This window comes from Apus apus, chromosome 1 (genome assembly GCF_020740795.1).
Source record: "Apus apus isolate bApuApu2 chromosome 1, bApuApu2.pri.cur, whole genome shotgun sequence".
NCBI classification, from domain to species: domain Eukaryota; kingdom Metazoa; phylum Chordata; class Aves; order Apodiformes; family Apodidae; genus Apus; species Apus apus.
The window spans coordinates 10,861,107-10,886,511 of NC_067282.1; the positions used below are offsets into that span (position 1 = coordinate 10,861,107).

Sequence of the window (25,405 nt, forward strand, 5' to 3'; positions counted from 1 at the left end):
GCTTCCCTTGTAGCTTGTTCAGTTTGTTCTTTTAACACATACAACTTCACTATTTGCTGTGTGTATTATGGGTTACATTTATTCCTGCAAATTACAGGAGATATTCTTTGTTCACATGGTATCTCTTTTAGCATGTTTTACTATGATGTTCGGTATTCAAATGTTATTAACAACATATTAGGTTGCATCTTTAGTAGCTATCTGGGGAGTTACTGGATGCCCATGACTTCCTACATTCTGTCCTAAAGCTTCATTCATATTCCCCAGGAAAAAGGAGACTAAAGACCCTGTAAACCTGCTCCATTACCCAGGACAGCCTGTTTTGGTGGAACTGCCAACAGTGGAGGCGGTCTTCCATACTCGGTGGATTCTCCCTTCCTTTTAACAGTGTCTGCTTTTGAATGTGTTTTATCTCTTTCAGGATATCAAGAAGTCTGCCTTCTTTTATGCTGATGGTGTCAGCCCTCACTAGGGCTGTAATTTGTTTTGTATTATTCACAAGAATCACAAGAATATTAGGTGTTGGAAGGGACCTCCGAAGATCATCAAGTCCAACCCCCTGCCAAAGCAGGACCAAAAAAAAAAAAAAAATTTAAAAAATGCCAACTAGGGCAGATCACTCAGAAAGGCATCCAATTATTGTTAATGTTTGTTCTTTTATTTTACTAGGGAATCGGGCAGTAGATGCACGACACAGCCCTAACCCTCTGCTACAGTGCCAAGACGTTAGATGCTTAGCTGCTTGCATATGTCCTTGTTACTTTTGCATTTCTGACTAGTAATGCTGTGTTGACTTCTCAGGATTCCTGGGGAGGAGGGAGGGAAATCCCTGGGAGCTTGACAGTAGGCTGTATTGAAATTCTTATAGTGGCACCTCTCCACAAGCAGAACAGAGGGAGAAATTACTTACAACACATCCTGCATGAGGCCTGTGCAAGGGTGTTTTATTTTAGCCAGGTACAGAACCTGCTTGAACACCTCAAGGGTTGTGCTTCAGTCTGTCAGACTCCTAATCCCATCCCTCTAATATGTGTTGTACTGGTCTGGGAATCTACAAATGCCCTGTTTGTTCCTCTTATCAGTGTTTGTTTGATTTTATTAGTCCTTTCTTGTTTCTTTACTCGAAGAAAAAATTGTTCCTATAGTTGGTAATCCGACACTATGCCCTTTCACTCTGTATCAGTCAGTGCTATTAGTGTCTGTGACTAGGTTCATTGTCACCGATATTTGGTGTTACAGAAGTAGAACTGCTAGATTTGTGGAATTACCACCTAGCACCCAGCTTTGCGCAGCGTTGGAATAAAACAATATCTCATCTCTGTGTGCTTGATTGTCTCAGTGCACACCAGGTGATGAACCCCAGTTTGGGGATTGCAGTGACAGCCTTGCCTGGTTTGTCTTGCTGCATCTGGCAGGGAAGAGGGAACAGAGTGGACTCCAGTGTGCACCGACCTATTGATCGAGGACTCCCTCAGCTCCTCTCCCATGTCGGGCAGTAGGCAATGTTTGGATTGAGATATTGTTGCAATTAAGGGAAGAAAAATGGTATAAACCTTATACCCCTTTAGCATGCATTCTGAAATATCAGGACAAATTTGAAAGGGGATCCCCTAACATAAGAAAAGATTAATCAATGGTAGCCACAGTATCAATTTGAAGATACTGAAAAATAACCTGAAAGTGTGTTTTTGAAGTAAAATATTGTTATTAATGCTGTTTTGTAAACATGAAGGAAAATGAGATTAAGTACCTTATGTGGAATTTACTATGGTACTAGAAGGAAATGTAAGTTGTTAAAAGGAAATGTGTAAATTGTTAAATAACATTGAACAACATTGGATAACAAAAACAATAATGGGGAATTTCCATTATTGTAGTTGTGATGTAATTGTGTGAAAATTGTCCATTTCCATTTGGTATTGTGCTATTTTAATTTTGGTGTGCCAGGTGAATGGATGGTGGATTGGAACCCTGCCCTGTGAATCTCAGCTCTGCTCAAGAAACTTGGACTCACAGGGATATGGAACCCAGAAAGAGTGCCACAACTACCATAGAGGAAATGTACCAGAAGATGAAGGAAGTCACCATACAGACAGGAGAACTCTCAAAGCCATGCAGCCAAAGGACTGGACTGCTGGACTTAACCCCCTGACATGGATCACCACCCTTCTCAAGGAACTGGGACTGACTGGGGTGGTGGGATTGGATTGTTGAAATGGTTGTTATATTGATTACCATATTAATTGGATTGATAATTGGGTAAATGTTTAGTTGCCTGCTTCTTAAGGTCTATTTCCCCATCTTTTCCTTCTTTTCGCTTTATAAAATCACCACAATGGACACGGAGTACTGCGTGTTTGATGGTGTGAGGGACCAGCCCTCTGGACCTACTTTTGGGAAATAGTATTGAAATCCCATTTTAGCCTCTGCTCATATGCATCCCAAAAGACCTGCCTGGAAGGATGGAGACTGCAGCAATGGCCTGCATAGACCTCGGGCCTGCAGAGATGAGACAGTGTTTGAAATAATGACAATGATAAGGGGTGGAGGGAGCAGGTCCACTCCAGCTGCTCACGCATGTATGGCTCAATCACACGTACTCTTGTGAAATCAAGATTCTAGGCCTATAAAATAGGGGGCTGCAATGGTGGGCTTTGGGGAGTTTCATCTACACTGACCATGGACACCAACCCTCCCCCGCTGGCTGCACCAACAACACTGGATCCAGGACCGGTGATTTTCCTGTCCCCTTTTTCTCTCTTTCTCTCTTTCTTCCCCCCCCCCTCACCTTTTTCTTCTCTTCCCCTTTTCCTTACTTAATATATAAAGGCAGGTGGTTTTGTTTAGGTTGCTCAGTATTAAGTCTCACTAGTGTAATCAATGTGTTATTTGTTATAAGCAGACCTTGTGTGTCGCTGCACCTTAATCTGATCAAGGGGCATTGGACGGTGGAGCTTTTACTCAGACCGTCACACATTTACTCTCTCTGGGAAAAGACCAGGTCTGAGAGAAGGATTTTGAGCCCAGCCACACCTGGCTCCTCTCTGAAAGAAGTCTAGAAAGCAAGGGGGTTCAGTCCTAATCGCCCTGGGCTGCCCAGTCTGAGTTGTGACACGTTCAGGACTGGATCCAGCCGCACCTGGGCTCCTCTATTGCAGCAGGAGCTTAGAAAGCAAGGGTGTCCGGTTCTAACCTTCCTGAGTTATTAAATCCAGGCTGTGTCAGGGGCCAGTGGAGGGACTGTCCCTGGGGAGCCCTCCCTGCCCCCCAGCAGGATGAAGGTGCAGGAGCAGCTGGAGCTGATGGGGGACAGGCTGCAGTCCCTGTGCCTTGGAGTGGAGCTGCTGGGGGTGGACGCAGAGATGGACAAGGTCATTCTCACCTTCCCTCTGAAGCCCATCCAAGTCCCACGTCCTGCAGACTGTGGCTTCCCACAGCTGCCACCACTAATTTCCACAGGCACGTCATAGCCCTGGCATCTGCCCATAGCCGACTGGGAATGGTGTGGGGGGCTGAGTGACGTCACAAAGGGGGCTCTGACTGCCCCGCCCTCTCACAAAGGGGGTGTGCCTGCCGGGCAGACTATAAAAGGGGGCTCAGGCAGCCACAGGAGCAGTCAGAGGACCTTGGGCACCTCAGTCTGGCGTTGTCTTGGCAGACTGAACCTCAGCCTCTGACACATCAGCAGTCTTGCGGGTCCTGTCACTGGGCACCCAGGAGCTCAGTGGGGATCCACATTGTGGGCCTGTGCTTGTCACTGGGAGACCCGGCTGCAGCGGAGCTGGTGCCATGGGGCACTCCAGCACCCCCAGCCTGACTGATCTGCTCCCCATGATGATGCTTGTGGTGCAGCTCAGCCTGGTCACTGCCATCCTGTGGATCAGGAAGCCCCGGGTAAGTGACACCACACTGCACTGCGCCCTGCTTGCAGCGTGGCTTGGGTGGGCTGGGCTATGGTAGGGGGGAGTGGCAGGGGGGCTGTGGCATGGGTTTGGGAGCTCCTCCCATCTCACACGAGTTTTGGGTGTCCTGCAGAACCCATGGAAGAAGCTGAAGAGATGGAGGAGGGCAATGAGCACCCGGCCAAAGGAGCGGCCCGGCCACTGGCCCTGGCAGCGAGCGCCTGACAAACGTGAGGCACACCATGGCAGCCCTGACCCAGGGCTCACTCCATCTCCTCCCTTGGCAGCTTCTCCACAGGTTCAGGAAGGAGTGCAGAACCACAGGCTGACGCAGGAGATACGGTGAGTGCTGAGAGAGAGCCCAGATCGTACCCCAGACCTTCACCCTGCCCCTGCCCCTGCCCGTGTTGGGCAGCGCTGCCCGCTGACTGAGGAGGGGGTGCGGCCTGAGAGTCCCAACAAAGGAAGGGGCTGGAGGGCAGCAGGGTCTCTTCCCTCTTCTCTGCTGTAGGGCCAGCAGGCAGATGTCAAGCAGGAAGACGAAGGCCCCACTGGCCTCCATGGACTCCCTGGGCTCCCTGCTAAGAACACCACAAAGAGAGAGTCTGGACCCACTGGCCTCCATGGACACCCTGGGCTCCGCAGGCTCCTTGCTGAGGAGCAGCGCCTCTTCCCACAGCTCCCTGCCAAGGAAGGCCGCTGTGGGCTCCTGGCGCTACGACTCCCTGACCTCCCTGGCCCCCTTGCCAAGGAGCAGGTGTTCTTCTGGAGCCTCCCTTTCACGGAACACCTCTGTGGACTCCATGGGCTACATGGATTCCCTGACCTCCCTGGCTTCCTTGCCAAGGAGCAGGTGTTCTTCTTGGACCACCCTTTCAAGGAAGGCCTCCATGGACTCCCTGCCCTGCCTGCACCCTGAGCAGCTGAGCTGCTCCTCTTCCATGGGCTCCATATCACGGAAGACATACACCTCCTCCTTTCCAGAACCCTGCCATGGTGTGATGGCAGAGGTGTCAGTGAGCACCTGCTCGGAACACCCCGTGTCTCCTGCGGCTGCCAAGAGGCTGGTGGGGCACCCAGGGCCAGACCCTGGCCAGGACTCCCTGCTGGAACTGCCGGTGGGGACCAAGCAGGTGCAGGTCCCTCAGCACGAGGGGGACAGGACACAGAGCCCCGTGCGTGTGGAGACGTCCTGCAGCAGAACCCCAGCCACAGACATAAGCACAAATGAGCATGTCCTTAAGTGCTTCCATGCTTTCCAGGCTGCTGAAGCATCACTCCGGCAGCTCCGCAAGGAGCACATGAAGGCAGAACTGGCCAGGAGGCAAAGAGCCTTGGGGGCCAGTGTAGGGAATGTCCCTGGGGAGCCCTCCCTCTCCCCCAGCAGGATGGAGGTGCAGGAGCAGCTGGAGCCGATGAGGGACAGGCTGCAGCCCCCGTGCCTTGGAGCAGAGCTGCAGGCGCTGGTGGCAGGCACAGACACAGCAGCACATGTGGACAAGTGCACTGCCACAGCAACAGACAGAATCAGCCCCACGGAGCTGAACAGGAGGAGCCCCACAGGGTCAAGCTGGCGGAGGAGCCTGATGGAGGTGAAGAGGAGCAGCCCCACGGAGCTGGGCAGCAGCATGTCCTCACGACTGGACAGCAGCACCCCCACTGCTCTGGGCTGGAAGCCCCCGGCAGACCCCAGTCCCCACAGGCAGGTGCCCACAGGCAGGGCACGTGGCCGGGCAGCCTCGAAGTTGTGCAGGGCAGGGCGGTGCCTGCGGGACGGCTGTGACCGCCTGTGGAGCTGCCTGAAGGCCTGGGGGAAATTTTACTGCTGCTGCCTGCCCCCAGCTGTCGACACGTGATCACACAGTTCCCAGAGCTGTTGACCAGGTGTGCATTACATGACTGCAAAGACCCTCTGTCTGACCTCATGCCCTTTTTTTTAATTATTCTTTTTAAAGTAAATATTTTTCCTGACCCTGGTGTCATCCATCCATTCCATGGCTGAGGGTGCAACCCCCTCAGTGACTGAATCCAATGGGCATATGTTGGCACCGGGCATCACCGTAGCTGATTGTTAAACAGAAATGTAAAAGGGTAATTTTCAATAGAATGCTTCAACTTCTTATGTATACAACAGCTCAACCCTTATACATGCTCTTCTATTTACTTAGCTGTTCTGGAGTCATGTTTACTCCTTAAGCTCAGCTTGTGTTCCCAGCCACTGCTCTGGCCGGGCTAGCCCTGAAGGGCTTCCTGACTTATCCCTATGCTACAGCACAGGGAGAGGAGAGAGAGGGATGCCAGGAATATTGTGCGGATGGATGGAGCTTGCTGCAGCAGGCATAGCACCCCCTGCAGCAAAGAATACTTTCCACAGAATGTTTTCCCAGCACAAAGCCTTCCACTGGGATAAGGTGTTTAGTCATTTAATTAGTAGAGTCAGATATACTGGTGATTTCATTTAATTTATTACTTTCATGTCCTCAAAGTCAAAGTCAAGTTCACTAAAAATAATTATCCTCAGTTGGGGATTGCTCCCCACAACTGGGAAAAGCAACTGAGTGATGGGGCTTTGAGAAACCTGGTCTAGTGGGAGGTGTCCCTGCCCAAAGGTTGAAACTAGATGATCTTTAAAGGTCCTATCCAACCCAAACCATTCTGTGATTTAAGTCATGTTGAATCTTCTATTTCAAAGCATTATTTTTCATGAGTTATCTTTAAAATTTGAATTTACAGACAGTATGTCCCATGAGATAACTTTGTATGGTCTATAAGATGTGCGTGTGTGTGTGTGTTTGCACGTAAGTGTGCACCTGATTCCAACTTGATCTCTCCAATGTAATGCCATTGCAGATGTCTTCAGTATGTCTCCACTGGGATGGAAGAGGTAGCTCCTGTGCTGCCTTTGTCCACAGAGCTCATCCCACTCATCCCAGAAGACACCCTCTTCTGCCTTTCCTACTTTCTGTGACGAAAAGAACTTCTTCAGGAGCTGCAAGCATGGTAAGTCTAATGCAGTGAAGTCCTTCTGGAGAAGTATTTCTCTGATGGGTCTTTCACACACTTCCTAGAGATGGGAGATAAAATGTTCTATTCTACTCTCAACAGCAGGAGCCATCATTTGAAATTAAATGGGCAAAAAAATCCTGATCTTATGACATATTATCTTATTTAATGATGGCCTTCCACCTACAGAAGATCTGCAGCAGACAGGTCACAATAACCTAGTCTCTCACCTCTGTAATGTGACTTGTCCTGGAGTTGAAGGGAGGACAGGAGTCAAGTTGGACAGTACTGATGACAGCGAAGTCAAGCTGTGTATGTTGTGCTCCAGTCCTCTGAATTGTGTTTGAAAACTCCTTATGCATTAGAAATAGTTCAAATATTCCTTAAAAGTTAAGTGAGAGGCTATTTGGACAGAAATTATTTTTCAAATACCATTTTCCAGACTGGAAGCAAGTTCTCATACAGGTTTTGCATTTTAGTTATGTTTGGTTCTTGCCTGCTTTCTGGAAAGGAATGCATTTATTACAACACTGGCCACATAATCTTTTGTCTCTTTGTGCCCAAGAAGAACGTATTTTTCACTGACTATACTTTAATTTCTGTTTACTTGCCCAAAATGTTTTCCCTCTTGTGACAAGCCATGTTATTTTGCTGCACAGGCCTAAAGAAGAAACAATTTCAATGGAGTTCCCCTGGGGACAGAGGAATGGAGCGTTAGGATCACTGATTGTGTTTCCAAATATATCTCATAGTAGCTTAACAGGCTGTAAAGTATTCCAGTATCTATAAGGAAACGCTGGACAAAAATAGAAGTACTACATACTTCAGTGGACAGAAGCCAACACATGGCTAATACAGATGAATGGTGGAAATCTGCCCAAAATGGCAATGTCACTTTCTCCCCAGCTATTCTTGGGGGCAATGTTCAAATTTTTTTTCTAATTGACTCCCTTCAGAAAAAAAATAATCTTTTCCTGCCATCTATATATTGACTGTATTTACACTGGGATATAAAGAAATGATGTTGGCATAGGTTAGCCTGTAGGGTTTAATTAATACAGCTAAGAAGTCTGATGCCCAGAAGGCATAGCTCCTTTCATATGGCATGAGCTGGCAGAGCCAAAGCCAAGAGGAGAGCCTAAGTGCCAATGAAGAATTCTGCATTTGCCAGAGAAGGGCTGCTGGAGACCTTCTGGAGTTAATCTGAAGGGTCAGCACATGCTCCTTGCCAGAACATACCACATGGACCACAGCTTTGTGAAGTAAAGCATCATGTTTGGATCAAAGTGAAAATAACCAGGCAGGGAATGTTTATGAATCTGTCTTTCATCTTCTACAGAGGACGAGGGAGGGACTTCACTGTACATCACATGCACAGAAGAATCATCCATCCTCGCCCCAAGCCAATTACTTGATTGCCAGCCAAAGATGTGTCAACAGATAGCCCCGTGAGGTAGAGCAGTATGTGGTGGGTTGTACTGCTCCTCTCTGAGCGAAGAATCCTGGTGGCCAGATCTTTAAGAGTTTTGCAGGAGAATTTCAATGAAGTCCAAGAAGTGGTTTCAGGTAGCAAAAAAAGAAAAGCTACTCCCTTCCTCCCAGAGATGCCTTCTTACCCTTAAATATTCTTCTTTCTCTTTGTCCTCACTTTTAGAGAATACAAGACAGATGTGAACAGGTAACCTTTCCCAGATGAGTTACAGTAACTAAAATACTGCTGACAACCAGGTGAAGTTGCTTAAGCCCTTGCGTTGCAGTCTAAAGATTCAGTCTCAAAAATTAAATCAGTGTCATGACAGGTACCTGAGCTAGGTCTGAATGAGCCAGCTGAGGTACCAAAAGCTGTTTAAGGACCTTGTTTGGGCCTGCAGCAGTTAAAGTGGAGCAGAGAAAGGACAGCAATGTGCAAGGGAAAAAAAAAAAAAGGCTGGACAAGCCTGGTCACCAACCAGCACCCTTCATAAACTATCCATAAAGTGCCTCTATGCACAAGCTGGAGTGAGTCCAGAGGAGACCACAAAGATGATAAGAGCACCTCTCCTATAAAGACAGGATGAGAGACTTGGGGCTGTTCAGCCTGGAGAAGAGAAGTCTCCAGTGAGACAACGCCGACAAAACGGCCTTCACCGGACCCGCAGGTACCCCGTGCAGCCGCGGCCCTGGCGACGTCCTCGGTTCCCACCGGAGCCGCCCGGCAGCAGCAGCAGCCACTCCTGATCACTGTTCCCGCCACTGACTGAGCCTCCCTGCTGACACCGAAATCCACGCCGCGAGTTTTTCTGAGATTTCCCAGCCCAGGAAATCCAAACCGGCCTCTCACACGCAAGGCGTCTTCCCGACTGGCATCGGCGATAATCAATAACCAGTCCCTCTGTTTGGCACTGTTACATTTCTAGTTTGTGTTCTTACCTTTTGCAGCTAATATCTCCAATTGGGAATGGGTTGAATTCTTGTCAATTCCTCAACTTTAATTGAATCTTTTTAATTTTGTTAAATCTGTCCTGGATATTCCAACATGTTCCTGCCCATTAAAATAAACCACGGTTAACTTTGTTAAATCACAGTTTCATGTTTTACTTTCGGTACAGGGAGCTGGTAATTGGTGGGGCTATAACACTGATTAGCCAGCACATACATGCTTACCCCAATTTGGGGCAGACCCACATAAACAATTAGTCATATGTTCATCAAACTGCGACACCTGCCATTCTGCCTCCCCAAGGTTGTGACACCTGCAGCCTGGGAAGATGAGTGAGGAAATCAGAAGGAATCGCAAAACTGTAAGCAGGTCCCAGCCTCTCAGTTAAGCAAGTTCAGATCAAGTCCTGTCAGTAAAGTCCCTTCACTCATGGATGTTAACATCAGTTCTTTTGTTCAGATCCTCTGAACACCAGTGTTGCTTCCCAAAGCCCCTATCACTCACTGCTGGCTCTCAGCCCTATTTTCATCATCCACGCAGTGCCAGAGACCTCAAAATAGCACTGCAAACATTTTGCAAGCAGAGAAAAATAATCCCTAAATTTATGTAATGAGCTAGAAAGAGATGCAAGAGATCTTCATGAGCAAAGGGTGGACTAAGCTGAGGAAAAGCACCACTATGGCAATCCTGGTCAGCTTTAGACTTGTTAGAAAGACCAAAAACTAAATTTGTTTGAACAAATACAGTAGTGGTCCAGCCTTACCTAAAGTTAACTATGCCATACATACGCCAAAAAAAACCCAAAAATATTCCTAAAATTGTATTTGTGTAATTATTCATCATATTGTATTGAAAAACCATCTATTACCAATGAAGGGTGTAAATAACATGTTCCCTCAGTAATAAACACTAACAGATTATTCTTACCAAGTACTCAAAAATTCTCAAAGCCCTGCAAGCTTAACTTTGAATCAGAGACTGATGGGTTAATCAGACATTGTTTTTCTTTATCTGAATGTTTTTGGCTAATTTTCTATTTCAATACACTTGTCATTTAGAAGTATATTTTTCAGTAAATTGAGTGAAAATTATTTATATGTAACTTAGCATCATAAAAGCAAAAGCATCCATTTGTAGTAACACTGAATCATGCAGTTGGAAAATGGTCTTGGGGTGCTCCTAGCTTATTCTCAGGGGCTTTGATGGAAGGCAGTTTGCCAGCCCAGTACATTCCAGTCCTTCACCATCCTGACCACTAAAATGTTTTTATCTTCAGTCTGAATCTACCATGTTCAAATGCAAGTTTAGTGCTTCTTATCCTAGCAACCATTCCCTTAATTTTTATACAAATACGTACATAGTAAGCATACAGCCCATATTATAGATGTGCAATATACTGTATAGTGCATAATATGTACTACACTATTCTGTGTACATATACTCAACCAGTGTTTCAAAAGTTTGTATTCATATGTCATTTTACACAAGCTCAGGCTTTCAAAATAACTCCTATTTAGGCACAAAACACATGGTCAGATATTTTTTTGGTGCCTTTCAAGTGCTTTTTTGGGGTTTTTTTAATCTTTTTTTCATGCCTCTCCTGGAGCTTGCAGCTTTCAACGACATGGTTCTGATTACTGAGCTAATTCTGGTCTGCCAAAAACATTTAGAAAAATCCCAGACAGCTCTGCAAGCTATCACCCAAGTGTGGTCCTGGGGGAGGTCACCCCCTGAGACAGATCCCAAAACACAGCATGGGTGGAGACATAGGTCTCAAGTTTTGCCTTGGTCCGCCAGTGTTGCAGAAAGACCAAACCCCTCCCAGGTGCCCTCATGCCATGTGTTAGGCCTGGCAAGATGAACCTGCAGTTTCATGCTATGAAGGAAACACACCAGTAGGCTCAGAATCAGCTCTTGCAACATTACAGATGCCTTAAATTGCAAACACACGGAAGAGTAACCCTTTCATACCAGGGAGACCCGTGTTCAAGTGCAAGGCAGTGTGGATGCAGGTAGGCAACTTGCCTTCAGCCATGTGGACCTGGCCTGGGGGTCATGGATCACACTCATTTAATCATCTAAACATGACCTCACCATACAGTCTGGATGGTAACGAGATGTAGGTCTTGGGACTTCAGCCTTCTTCACAGCCTGAGGACACAATTGAGGTGTATTGTCTGGATAGTACCAAAACTCGGAGAAAAACTGCAGTAGCAAGACTGACAACAACTGAATCAGAAAGCTTGGTAAGTTAAAGCCACATCTTTAGTTTTGGAGTTCTGTAGAGTTTTAACTACTTTTCAAACTTACTCCTTGTTTTGATGGTGAAAATCTCTAGAGCAGAGAATTATTTCAGCTGTTTGAAGAGCAACAGTCTTACAGGGCTGTCAGCCCAGTAGTAGTGGTACATAATATAAATAAAGCATTTATCATAGCACCATTTATTTTTACAGATTTAATGCATCGTTCATGAGTGCAAATTTCAGTAGGAAGCTGGGTAGCAATCACCTCTCACCTTGCTTTTTGTGGAATGTGGAGGCTCAGTCTCTGTGCCAATGCTACATTCATTCTATTGAATAACTGGACCTGTACTAATTTACACCAGCTGCTGCTTTGGTCTGTTTGTAAAGGTACAGCAATTTGTCAGAAACATCCATGGCCGATGGTTCAGGTCTTTTATGAGCCAGCGTAGCTGGTACTATTTCTTCTTTTTTTAGATCAATACAGTAAGTACCATAAAGTATTCTTCAATTTTAGGCTTTTATGCCCCATTATATTACTTTCAAAATGTCAAACAGATGATATAACAGGTAACATGATGGACGTAGCTGTCACCTATAAAAACATAAATGGTTGGAATTACCTGAGAATAATTTTATCTGAGTATCTTTAGACACATGTAGGTCTTTTATTCTAGTGGTAAATTATCTTATCCTATGGCTGTCTTGCTCTCCAGAAGTGCAGTTTGATGTCAGAAGGATATTCCAGCTTGGAAACTGGCAGAGACCGGATTCTTGCTCTCCAAGCAGAAGAACGACAGGGTTTCTCAGCCGTGTTTGTTGCACACTGATTGGAGACACTTTATATTACTCCCGGATGAAAAAAAATCTAGAACTTTGAGCACATAGAAAGGAAACTGAGAGAGGAACAGTAAGGCTTTCAGCTTCTACATCTGGCAAACTAATCAAGTCAAATTCCTAACAGAAAATCCAGACAACAAAGAGAAGACAAGTATCTACTAAGGAAAACAACTTTAACTGTGCTGCAAAATCTTTGTGCAAGTGTAAATTACTTCAGTTAAACAACTTTTGACATAGAATGACACGAGATCTAGATATTCTTGTTAAATACAGTATTTTTATTTGATGTTTGGTTTCCAAACATACAGTTGTTGAATTAATCAGCAGTTTGATTTTCTCCCCTCCCCATACTCTCTTCTTCATTCTTTTTTAACACATTGGAAGGTTTATTTTCTCTACCCTTCTCTGTACTTGGAAAGGTTTCATTTCCCTCTTGCCAAGCTCTTTCATTTTTTTTTCATTTTAAAAAGTGCAAAAAATAAACTGAAAACTGCGATTGTTCATTCTATTACATCTAATGCCAGACAAGAAAAAGAGGAGAAATAAAAACTATGAAAGCTTCTAACATATTTTGTTTTAAAGGGTTGAAAGAACAAGAGTTTGTTAATTTCATTTTAAAGTTCAACAAAACTGTGACTGAGGAGAGATGAAGCTGAAGTTCAGCTGAAAAATTAATTTCCATAAGACTGATCTAGAGATTCTTTGTAGTTTTGAGGGTTTTTTTCTCTGTCCAGAATAATTTCTGTAATTTCTCTTGCTTTTGTAACTCTCTAATTTCTGCATGTGGTGCAAGTAGATGAGAGAAGACGCTGAGAAGTTGTGCTGAAGTGCTGCCATTCCCCCTCTGTTCAGCTTTACACTTTTCCTCGGGCAAGGCTGTGTCATTCTCTGGGAAATACACAAAATACCTCCTGCCAAACAAGAATCAAGGAAAACGAAATAAAGATGGCAGAGTTCCCATTGCAGATCCCAAAATAAGCTGCCCCATATGTCTGAAACTCATTTCCCAGGTCAAATGTTCCAGTTGTGGCACTTGGCATTATTTGCTTCAGAAAACAAGGTGGAAAAATCTATTTCCAAAAGATGACTTAACATTAAAAGTGGTCTCTGTGAGCAGAATTCATCCTCACTCCAGGCAGCAAGGAGAGGGGTGGTAATGACACAGCAGAAATCACAGTGAGCTCTGATCCAAAACAGCTCAAAGCACCCCAGGCCAGGAAGGGTAAATTCAGCTGAAACAGGTGCTTTGAAGAATGGTTATTTCAGTCAGAGGAAGACAAAACCTGTTTTGGGAGGAAAGCTCAGAGCTGGGCTTGCTTAATCTAAAAAAACAAGAGCTGAAACACAGCTGGCTTAGAAGGCACTCAGCGAGCAGAAGAGATAATAAAGGTAAAGAAAGAACATGTAGCTATAAGTGGTTATGAATCTTCAGATTGGAAAAATGTTTTCAAATTCTGATTGAGTTTGGGAAAAGCTTCAAAGAGGATTAATAAGGGAAGGAAAAGTAGTTTCAACTTTTGCCAGTAACAAAAAGGATGATGTATTACGGCTTTCCGTACCACGAGAACCTGGACTCACTGATCCAAAAAAGCCTTTCACAGTCCCTGAAGTTCTTCATTTCTTTGCTGAATTTTTTAAAAATACTCTCCAAATCTCTTTATATACTTTCACAAATACCAAAACCATAAAAAAACCCACAACCTATGGGATTCAAAAGACCTAAATATTTAATGTGGAAAAAGATGATTGATTGATTGATTGATTGATTGGTTGATTGATTGATTGATTGATTGAGGGGTTTAAATATTAGATTTCTTCATCCATTAGAAAAGTAGCATCTAACCTAAATGCCTTTGCAGATCACTTTCCAATTGTTGTCTCAATTTCAAATCTTAGTGAATATTAATAATTTTAAACTGTCCACACCACTGGCTGCTACCCTATAAATGCTATCAAAGATCATAAAGATGCCTAAATGAAGACATGGAAGCATCTAATCAAATGAAATATTACAATACTATCTAAGATTGTCTACACCATTATTTTTGCCAATAAATGTTGGACCAGATAATCCTTGAGGTCCCTTCCAACCTGGTGTTCTATGATTCTATGATAAGGAAGAAAATTATGTTGTTTAATCAGACAATACTAAGTGACAAAGGACAGTTCTATTATATAATTCTGTTGATTTGAGTAACAATGAACTGATACCTACGAAAAACTCTAAATACCTTAATGGATAATTAAACTAACAACAAAAGATTGATATTTACCAAGAATCAGTAAATATTCAGCTGAGAGGGACACTTAAGGCAGCCAGCAGCACTAAAGAGTTTTTTATACATAAAAAACTAATCTGGAAAATGAAGCAAAGGAGAAAAAAATGCCTTTTCTAGTTGTTACCCTTAGGAACATGCCACCAGCTTCCCCTTAGATCTGATTTTGTCTCAATGGCAATATTGTTGTGAGTTTGTCAGAAAACATTTTGTCAACATGCCTGATGGATGCTGTATTTCTGGAGGGAAAATGGAGAGCAATTAATTAGCAATGGCAAATGTTTCCGAGAAGTAGAGAAGAATGTTTTAAGTCTCATTTCTGTACTGGTGTGTGATGTGACTGGAAATATCTATATACTATTTCTGTTAATTTAACCTTGGAACAAAGACAAGAATGAGTAGAGCAGCCTCCGTTCCAGACCTTGCATTGTGCTAGAAGAGTTCAACCAAAACCACAGTGATGATGCAGCTGCCAGGTGGCATGTGTGTGCTGAGCTGGAGATGAAGCTGAGAAAAGTTCAAGCTCCTCTGGTTTACATCAAATAATATTTTCCCCCAAATGCTGATCAGGCTCATAGGAAACATATCCTCTCACTACAAGCCCTTGTAAAAAGTCCCTCCCCAGCTTTCCTGTAGCCCCTTCAGGTACTGCAAGATGCTCTAAGGTCTCCTTGAAACCTTTTCTTCACCAGGCTGGACAACCCCAACTCTCTCAGCCCATTTTCATAGGAGAGGTGCTCCAGCTTTCTGATCATCTTTGTGGCCTTCCTCTGGACCCTCTCCAGAACTCCATGTCCTTCTTATGTTGGGAGCTCCAGAACTGGACACACTGCAGGTGGGGTCTAAGCAGAGTGGAATAGAGGGAATCAATTCACTTGACCTGCTGGCCATGCTGCTTGTGATGCAGCCCAGGACATTGCTGGCTTTCAGATCATACTCTTTCTGTAAATCTATGTCCTTTCTCTGCTTCTCTGTTTAGACTCTGAAATTCTTCTGTTTTAGTTTCTTCTGTGGACACTTCCCTGAAAATAAAAGCCTACACCAAAAATTGGCTCAGCCTTCAGAAATTATAAACATCTGGCTGCTTTCTATTGACCACAGCACACAGAAATTCAGAATTATTTGTACTGAAAACACGCAAAATAAACCTAAAATATTGCCCCAAGCCACTTAGCTTTTTTAAGAACGTGGACTTGAGGTAGAGTAAATCTGGCTTTATAGATAGTTTCTGTGGTGATTTCACCTCTTGCAAAAGACACAGTATTTGTGCCTCTCGGTTTGGGAAACAGGCAGGAGGATCCAGTGCTTGTCTCACCGCCATTACATTAAAAATCCAAAATATACTAAGTCTTCTTAAAAGACAGCTTTTTGCTGGCTTCCCTTCTATTCCCCGGCAAAAATAAACAGAAACCTGCTCACAGACCTCCCCGCGTCCCGTTGCTGTGGGCTCTGCTGCCATCCAGTGGAAACCAGAATAAACACTAGGGACCCCACCTCCTAGAGCTGGGGTGGTCGGTGTCAGAGCCTCTGGGGTCACCCAGAGGCCCCGGGGATCAACAGCCCACATCAGAGCACAGCCAGCAGCCGTCCCCAAGCTGAAGACCTGTGCCTCAGGCCAACCAGTGAGGAGCCACTGAAGTCTGTTCTTGCATCGCAGAATCACAGAATGCCAGGCTGTAAGGGACCTCAGGATCATCTGGTCAAACCTTTCTAGGTAGGAACATGGTTTAGATGTGATGGCCCAGCACTTTGTCAAGCTGATTGAAAGTGTCCAGTGTTGGGGAATCCACCGCTTCCCTGGGGAGATTATTCCAAAGTCCAGCAGTTCTCATAGTGAAAAATTTTCTTCTGATATCCAGTTGGGATCTCCCCAGGAGTAAATTGCACCCATTACCCTTCATCTTTTCCATGTGATTCCTTGTAAAAATGAAGTCTTCATCTTCTTGGCAGCCACCCTTTCAGTACTGGAATCCTTTTTTGCATAGCAGGAACCAGAGCTGAACAGAGTGTTCCAGATGTGGCCTGACAAGCACTGAGTGGGATGGTGACTTCTTTATCTCTGCTGGTGACGCCCTGCATGCAACCCAGCATCTTGTTGGCTTTCTTTGCTGCTGCAGCACACCGTGCATTCATATTAAGCTTGTTGTCCACCAGGACCCCCAGATCCCTTTCCATGGAGATACCCTCCAGACAGGTGGATCCTAGTCTGTGCTGTACCCTGGGTTATGTTCTCCTAAGTCCTTACACTGCCCCCCTGTGCCTCTTCCCTCTCTGGGCACACACATTTCTCATACATCATCTGATGATGATCTGTTTGCACCATCTGCAGCACATGGTGGCTTATCTGACTGGCTAGTGTGTGCCACACTCAGAGTTGCCTTCAGCCCCGGATGTAAATTAGAAAATATGCTAAAAAGCCAAATAGCAAAATAATTTCTGTCCTGTTGGTGCTATTACATGTACATACTACTGAGGATGGGACATGCTTTCAAGGACTGAAAATAGTGTAGAAATATTTTCTAGACATCATCCGATGAGTACAAGGAGAGCAGCAAACAGCACGTGTTTAAGTGCTTCATGTTGGAGTGTCCCCTTCTCTCTGACATCTGGCACAAGGGTGACCAGCACCAACACAAACCAAACCATCACTGACTGTGACCATCCAAGCACCCTAAAATGTAAAATCACTGTTCAGCTTTTATCACTCACAACAATCATTCCAGGGAACAGACAGCAGGTTTTTCCTGGGAGGCAAAGACAGTTTCTTGGTTGTTTCTTTCCTTAGCCAATTTATGTAAACCATACCTGCAGACTAAACTACTATTCCAAACGTTCAGAATTAGTGTTGTCCACTGAAAGGTAAGTTGTTTTCAGTTTAGTGTAGATGACTTAAATTGCAAAGCTCACCTTTTTTTAGGAATGAGGCTACATATCGGCTTTTCTGGTTCATGTTTCCCAGGATTCAACAATCAGGGATTCAATCCATGCCAGTACTGATACAGTGTGTGGCTGTAGTGCTGTGATCCTTTGACACCATTAGTGCTGAATTTGTAGGAAATGTTCAGCACTGAGAGAAGTGAACCCTTCTGTACAGTGTGGATAAGACACAAAACATTCACAAAGTTCTGCACTTTATCCTGGGATATTACATCTTGTCTTTCATAAACTGATTAGGTTCCATCCTACACATACTCTTTTCTGTTCCCTTTAGTCTCCATAAATCTGCTTCACTGATAGTTACAAAATTTATAATTTCCTAACTTAATTCTTTCACTTGAGATAGTTTGGGATTTTTTTGGCAATTTTCTCTTTCACTTTAAATCATCTTTATTCAGTGAATATTTTCTCCTCTCCCTGGCATGTCTGTCCTCATGTATTTATATGGAACAGCTGTTTTATTAGTAAGCTTTGGTTTGAAAGGTTAAGCCATAGTTTTGCCAGATCTTTCTGTATTAGTAGTATAAAATCAGCATGTCCTTGCCTTTCATCACACAAATGTGTATGACCAAGTAAAAGAATGGCAATTGAAAATAAAGACCAAAATATTGGGGAAAAATTGGAAGGAACTCTGTGAATAGGAATGTGAATACAACAATGTCTCCATTCCACAGCCCTAGTGAAAAATCTAAATTGAAATATAACAACATTTCTATTCAAATGCTTCTACAAAGTAAACTGAGACAAATAGTTTTGGTTTAACTGGAATCTGTTATTCAGTCCAAAATGAAGTGTTTCATTTAGTGGTCTTTTTGTAGGCCTTTTGCTCCATTTTCCTCTTTAGAAAAGAGGTATTTTTAGATGCTATTTAAGAATTCACAACTTTGTAGGCTTCAGGTAGATAATGTCAAAACAAACATTTCAGCAATACAGAATACTGCATTCTGAAAATGCCAACATGAAATGTTTTGACATTTTCACAATTTATTGTATTCTTTTGCAGTCTTAACTATTTATCAGATTCAATGTGACCTCACAGTTTGCTTAACTGAAATGTCTGTTTTGGCAAAGTTACTAATCCTCAAAAAAGAAAGTGGTCTATATCTGCCTGCTGGATCTGCCTCATCTTACTCTCCATCCTGGGAGAAAAAGGTGGTTGATGGCATTGTCAACAAAACAACGAGTAAAATGGACATGGTGAACAGGATTCAGCTGTTATCTGCTTCTCCCAATAAAAAAGCTAGGAAATATCAAATATAGGGAGCAGATGTCAGGTTAAAAAAAAATTAGTTTCATTTAGAGTTCCTTTGTACAGAATATTAGGGCAACTAAAAAGTTAACATGGGCTAGAAGGATAAATCTATGGAGAAGAAACCTTAGAGGATGACAAAAAATACAGACATCACCCCTGGCTCAGGAAACCCCCCAGCTGCAAACCACTGAAGGCTAGAAGAATATTTTGAGGGATGATTGTCGTGTGCTTTCTCTGCTCCCTGCAGATGTACTTTTGGCAATTTTCTGAGGAGCATACTGAGCTAGACAGAGTCTGACCCACTCATCTGTTCTGAAGTCCATTTTTGCCAATAATGCAAAGAAACAGAATTAATGAAGGAAGCAAGCTTAGCTGCTCTGCCTGGTAAGCACAGCTGTGTTTGAATGGTACAAACTCTATTAAAAATGTCACCTTTGATGTCTGCAATGCTCTTCTGAGTTCCTGCTGAATAGTGATCAGCAACCCTTCTGGGAGGCTTTAACAACCCAGATACTGTTTTATTTCTCTATTGTTAAGCTTATGATTGCTTGTTCTACCAAACCATTAACTGTGCCATACTAGTCTATTTTATTTCTTCTTGTCTTATGTAGAGATTCAGATCTGTTGAAAACAGCATTGTCAATAAATAAGCAGAAGGCAACCTGCTAAGATCTTAAAGCAAAAGAAGAGAAGTGGATATGGGAAAAACAAATACCACTTCATTTAGACACGAACTCAGTAGCTTTCAGCCCATCAAACACCAATGCTTCATATTTCCCTTCACTCTACATGAACATTTAGCACAGCATGAGGGTGAAGAAGCTTCTCAAACACAGCTCTCCCCACTCAGTGCTGAGTTCATTGAATCCTATACAGAATGGGCTGAGAGCATTGTTCTGCGTTCTCTTCTAAAATGAGCAAGAGAGAAAATTAAACTGATCAAACTTTTTTTTAAGCCTTCATGGTTTCGTTGAGTCCTTAAGCATCATGGTGACAGCTGTTGGTCTCACTTGAATACAAAATCGTGAAAAAGTACTTGAAAATCTGCTCCATGACACATAAGCACCATGTGGAAATCACTCAGTGGAGTTGACCTAGTGTGTGGAGCATTGCAAGAAGAGTCAGGATAAGGAGGGGAAATCCATGCTTTTGTAACCCCTGTAACAGCTTTTTCATTAATTATTACTCCCAAGAATAATTATTTTGGCTACTTTTAGAAGCATATTAAGAGTCTACCCAAATAAAAATATGCTGATGCTACAATAAGGAATATAGAAGTGAAAGAGGATCTCAAACCTTGGTTTATCGATCACTTATTAGAAGTTGTAGAAGTAAAAATTACAGTTGGTACCTTCTCCTGATTGCCAGCTGCATTAAAAACTGCAAATAGCCAATACTGCAAAAATATTTTTAGTCTCTATCAACAGTTGCTGATTTTGTTGCTGGAATGGTGCAATTCTGTAATTGGGAGTTTATTGTCCCTGATGGCAAAGGGAGTGACAGAGCTGACAAAAGATTACATAAAGCACACACCAAAAAGCAGGGTAGGCTTGCAAAAGAAACATTATGCAAAGTCTCATTGCTTAAGGACCATGTTAATTAAATATTAATCAGGACCTGAAGTGTCATATTGAGAGCTGCTGAACTCACTTAAATTTGTGGCCCCCGTTACAGCTACAAAACACTTGGAAATGGGCTCAATGAGACACAAATCACACTGCTGAAGTACTTGGGCATCATTCTTCAAGTCAGTGCATGCTATTGCATGAGGGGAGGGAAAATGAGGAGGAAAAATCAGGTTGGATAAAAACAGTGAAGAAAGACATGCAGCCATAAGCATTTATGCCACAGAAGGATGCTACTGTTGGAGGAACCCGGAGAGGCAGGTGTGGAGAAAAAGAAGGTGGAAGAAAAGAGGTGGTCGCTGTTAGTAGCGAAGGTGCCAGGAATGGGAACAGCCAAGAGAAAGGGTGGGCTCAGGATGAAGGAAGCCCACCACTGCCCTGCACCTGCAGTAGTCAACCCTTGCCTCTACCCCAGTGCGCCCATGCAGTGTCAGCCACTTAGACCAGACACCCCCCAGGGGATGCAGCAACTGGGAAGCCATTCCTGCTGCTTTGCTCTGGAGTGCAGGGTTGCAGTGGTGCAGCAGTGGCTCCTAGGTGGGTCTTCAGAAAGTCCCACCTGGGTCCCTTGTTTAACCAGGTGAATGTCCCTTGTTTCACCTCTGTTCCTCAATTCTCATTCTGTTAAAGGAGAATAGCTCCCCTCCAACCTACATGCTTATATGTAAATACATGCCTGGATATTCTGAAATGACTGCATGAAATGAGGTGATATAAAAAGCCACCTGAAAAATCTTGAAAATAAATTAATAATTTTTGTTTTCAGAGCAGGTTTTTTAAGTTGTACAGCAATAAGGAATGGGGGTCGTTCACTCACATGAGGGAAAAGCTGCTGATGAAAGGGCATGCAGAGAAAGAAAAAGTATTTGATAATGCCTGTGATAATTAAAACCTATGTAATAATGCAACTGGACAAGAAGTCGGACATAGATTTGTGCAGTGTTTCATTTTTTAGAGTTAGTCTTGCAATTTTAATAACAATAATTCTGACTGGGTAACACACATGAGAGATATCTCAGATCACTAAATCATAGAGTATTCACTCCTTAATTATATCATAGGATGGTTTGGGATGGATGGGACCCTAAAAATCATTTAATTCCAACCCCCCTGCATGGGCAGGGACACCTCCCACTAGACCAGGTTGCTCCAAGCCCCATCCAACCTGGTCTTGAAGGCTTCCAGGGAGGGTCCATCCACAACTTCTCTGGGCAACCCATGACGGTGTCTCACTACCCTCACAGTGAAGAATTTCATCCTAGTATCGAATGTAATTGATCTAAAATATGCAGTAGGCATTTGCCTTTACTATGGTAAAATGCACTTTTTTGAGAGTGCCTTTTTTCTGAAGGTACTATCAAATGCTTTGGAGATTTGAATCTCAGTGAGCATATCAGACTGGTTGCTTCACTGTAGTGTTGTGCACCAGGCAGCTCACAAGTACAACAGTAGGCTTGATGGATCCATTAAAGTTTTCCTCATATGAATACATAGATACACAGACACACACATGCATGTAGTTGCAGACACACACACACACACGCACACACACACACACTCCTACCTGTCTCATTATTGCTCTATCCTTGCCCAAGCCTCTCTCATTGAGGGTACTTCAGAGTTTCAAAAGAACCTCAATTGTGTTCTCCTGCGCCGTATTTCCATTTATAAATTTTTCCATTTAGAAACATTTTCCTCAGCCATCTACCCCCAGTTTCGTGGCCTCTGCGAATTTGACAAGAGGGCACACTTTGTCACCTCCTCCAGATTGTTGGTAAAGATGCTAAACAAGACAGGTCGCAGGACAGACCCATGCAGCATCCCACTTCTTAATGGCCTCCAAAGTAGAGTGTGACCCATTAAACATGACCCTTCAAACCCATGGAACCAGTTTTTACCCATTTAGTGTTACCTTTATCCAGATCATAGTGCCCTATCTTGAATCGTGCTTGTTTTATTAATTATCCTGTACAGAATCCTATGTAACTAACATCAATAGTCTTGTGCAACAAAGGAGCATCTAGGTCAATGTAGGAATGTATGTTCTCCTGGGAGACAAATTAAGTTGCATCCTAAAATTACAATAACAGTAAGTAATCTTACTAATGCAATGATTGTGAGAATGATGCAAGACAGAAAAAAATCCATGTTCACATGGCACAGGAACACAGGAGGATGACAGTTATTAGCAGAGATGTTGAAAGAAAAGATGATGACTTAGAAAAAAGACAGTAAATGCTAATTCTTTGCTGCCCATCATTATTTCAGGGAAACTGGACTCTTTCCAAAGCCAGGCACTTGGTGCATTGCTATGCAGCAATGAAAGAGCCATTTGGGGTCAGCAGTAGCTGTAAAATAAATGAACAGCAAAGGAGTCCCTCATTACTCAGCTTGACTGGAGACAGAAGAATATTTGATGATCACTGTTATATCCTGTCCCTGAAGGTGACCACAATTAATCCAAGCCAAAATGATGATGGCTAATGGGATGCCACTGAGATTCAACATTATGTAGAATCCCATGGTATGTGAAGTCAGAGCCAGTAACCACTTCTGTCATCTACTAGAAAACAATAACGGAGATTTAATGAACACTGTGTTAGTGCAATGGGACACATTTGTATTTTTTTAAAAATTCCTAACAAGAGAAGATAAAACATGTGTGAGAGCTGAAAAAAAAAGCCCAGCTGGCTAAAGGATCAAAAGGTCAAACCTATTTCAGTATTTATTTCAGTTTCCTGTAGGAATTATAAACAGAAGGATCTCTGAGAAACTTGGTACAAGAAAAATAGCTTTAGCAGCACCTAAAACCATAGTGGGCAAAGAAATTTCAGTGGCATTCATTGTAGCCTGAAAAAAGAAATTGCTCAGTTCTCTGGGTGGAACATATTAACCTCTAACAGGCAGTGAGTCAATAAAAATGACTTAAGGCTTCTTTCTAGCCTTAAACTCTGTGAATCTATGAATACCAGACAACACTTGTGCAAAGCCAACTGCTTGTCATTCATACCATGATCTTTATGTTTCCTGGAGTACTGAAAGGACAGTGTTCTTCTCTACCTTCTTGCTTGCACATCTTAAAAGAGTTCGTAATCATATGCCAGAAACTTTGTGAGTTGTTGCTGTGCTCTCGATGACCTACTTGGAAGCTGCAAACTTGGGATACGTGAGCAGAATTGCAGCAGTTCTGCTACTAGCACATGATAAAAGTGGAAATACAACTAGGTCCCTGGTTCTTTTATTTTTACAAAATCCTTCTTTCCAAACTATGGATTTCATATAAATCCTGTAGGTCTCACAGCTCTGTCAGGACATAAACAGCCAACAGTGACTGCAGAATGTGAACTCTGGTTTTACTCCCATCACAAGACACAGGAGGAGTCAAGGTCATCTTCAAATGAAACAAATTCTTAATCACAAAGTTTTGAGCACATATTAACATGAAAAGATCTTCCACAAGGTATGGAGCTGTCTTGGTTTGGTGGGCTGGGTGGACCATTCCACACCCCCACCCAGAAATGACAGGATGAAGCTACCAAGACTGCCCTCTGTTTGGGAAAATTAGCTCACCAAGTAGTTCATGTGGAGGTCGCCCCACATGGGGGATATGCCAACTTGGGGATGGAGTTTTACAGAGTGACAGACCTCCAGTCCAACCACGCCACGCCCACAAGAATACTATGGACATGTAATGGAATAAGAACAGGGATGTTTGCAAACAGTTTATAACTACAGCAGGTACGAAGTTCAGAAAAGGGAAGGGATTGAGATGTAAGGGGTAAGTTTTTGTGTGGGTTCTCGTTTGAAATCCTGAGTTGCCTGAACAGGTAAGTAATCTTAGGGTGAAAATAAAGGCAAAGATAGGAGATGTTAACCAAGCCTGACACCACATTCTCCTCTATGACGTTGTCACTGTATGTGTGTGTGAGGGACTAGCACTGTTCACAGGAAAATAAAGGACAAGAAAGTATAAATCACACAACCTTATGTGTCCTAATTGAGTTGATGGAGGAGCTGCTGAGATGGAGAGGAGCACCACCTTTTAGCAGGCGCAGCTTGACTGCAGCAGTGTGGGCTTTCAGGAGCTCTTCTTCTGTCTTCAGTGGCCCAATTTGTTATTTGAGTAACTCGCCCGGGAGCCACGGCTCCTTCAGGGCGAGTAAGTGATTCAGCAAGTGATTTAACTCTTTCTTCTGGCCACTGATGGAGCTTGCTTGTAGGCTTCACCCACCGCCGCTGGACAGTGGTGCTGCTGCCTGCACTGCTTCCTGCTCCTCCCGCCTTCACCGCTGCTCCGAGGTTGCTCCTCACAAAGCCCTCCATACCTCCACTAGAGTCTGCAACACCGGGCAGCTGAGCTGTGCAGCCCTCCTTCTTTTATCCTCCTTCCGGAGGTGAACCTTGGTTCCTGATGGGTACATTTTCAATCCTAGTGCTCTGGCACTTTGCCAGATCCAATCCAGGGCTGTAGACAGTCTTTGAAATGTCCAGTCAGGAGCTGGGGGATGTGGTCTTCAACATTGTATCCTTTTCCCTGCCTTTAGCCTGTCTATCAGCGCTGCTCGTGGGTGTGTCTCTTGCAAATTCCTTATTTACTCTCTACCCAAAGGGACATAATTAGGTAAGAGGAAGGATCATCCCTTACTGGAGCAAAACGTTAAGTGCCTCTTGGGGAAGGATGTAAGAGGATAAATGGTTTTCCAAAAGCCAAGATGGATGGGAAGAGTGATGGGCAGAGAGAGGGGAGGTGGTTGGGAAGTCCTCTCTTGGTGCGCAAGCATCAGCATTAGGGAGAGCACCCCAGGGCTCTCCCTGACCTCAGAAATCAGCTGCTGCCCTGAAGGGTCCAAGAAGGTTGATTGCCCTGCTGCAGCCTCGATCAGAGGAGTCTGCAGCTGGTGTGATGCCAAG

General features: G+C 43.8%; 1 protein-coding gene across 1 annotated transcript in view; it reads left to right on the top strand.

Moving 5' to 3' along the window:
- Positions 1-4,071: 4,071 nt before the first annotated feature.
- DEUP1 (deuterosome assembly protein 1) overlaps positions 4,072-25,405 on the top strand; it is a 99,026-nt gene continuing 77,692 nt past the window's right edge. Inside the window, exons 1-2 of the mRNA XM_051644103.1 lie at positions 4,072-4,244; positions 4,414-5,248. Of these exons, the coding sequence (XP_051500063.1) occupies positions 4,072-4,244; positions 4,414-5,248 (1,008 nt within the window). The remainder of the gene's footprint in view (positions 4,245-4,413; positions 5,249-25,405) is intronic.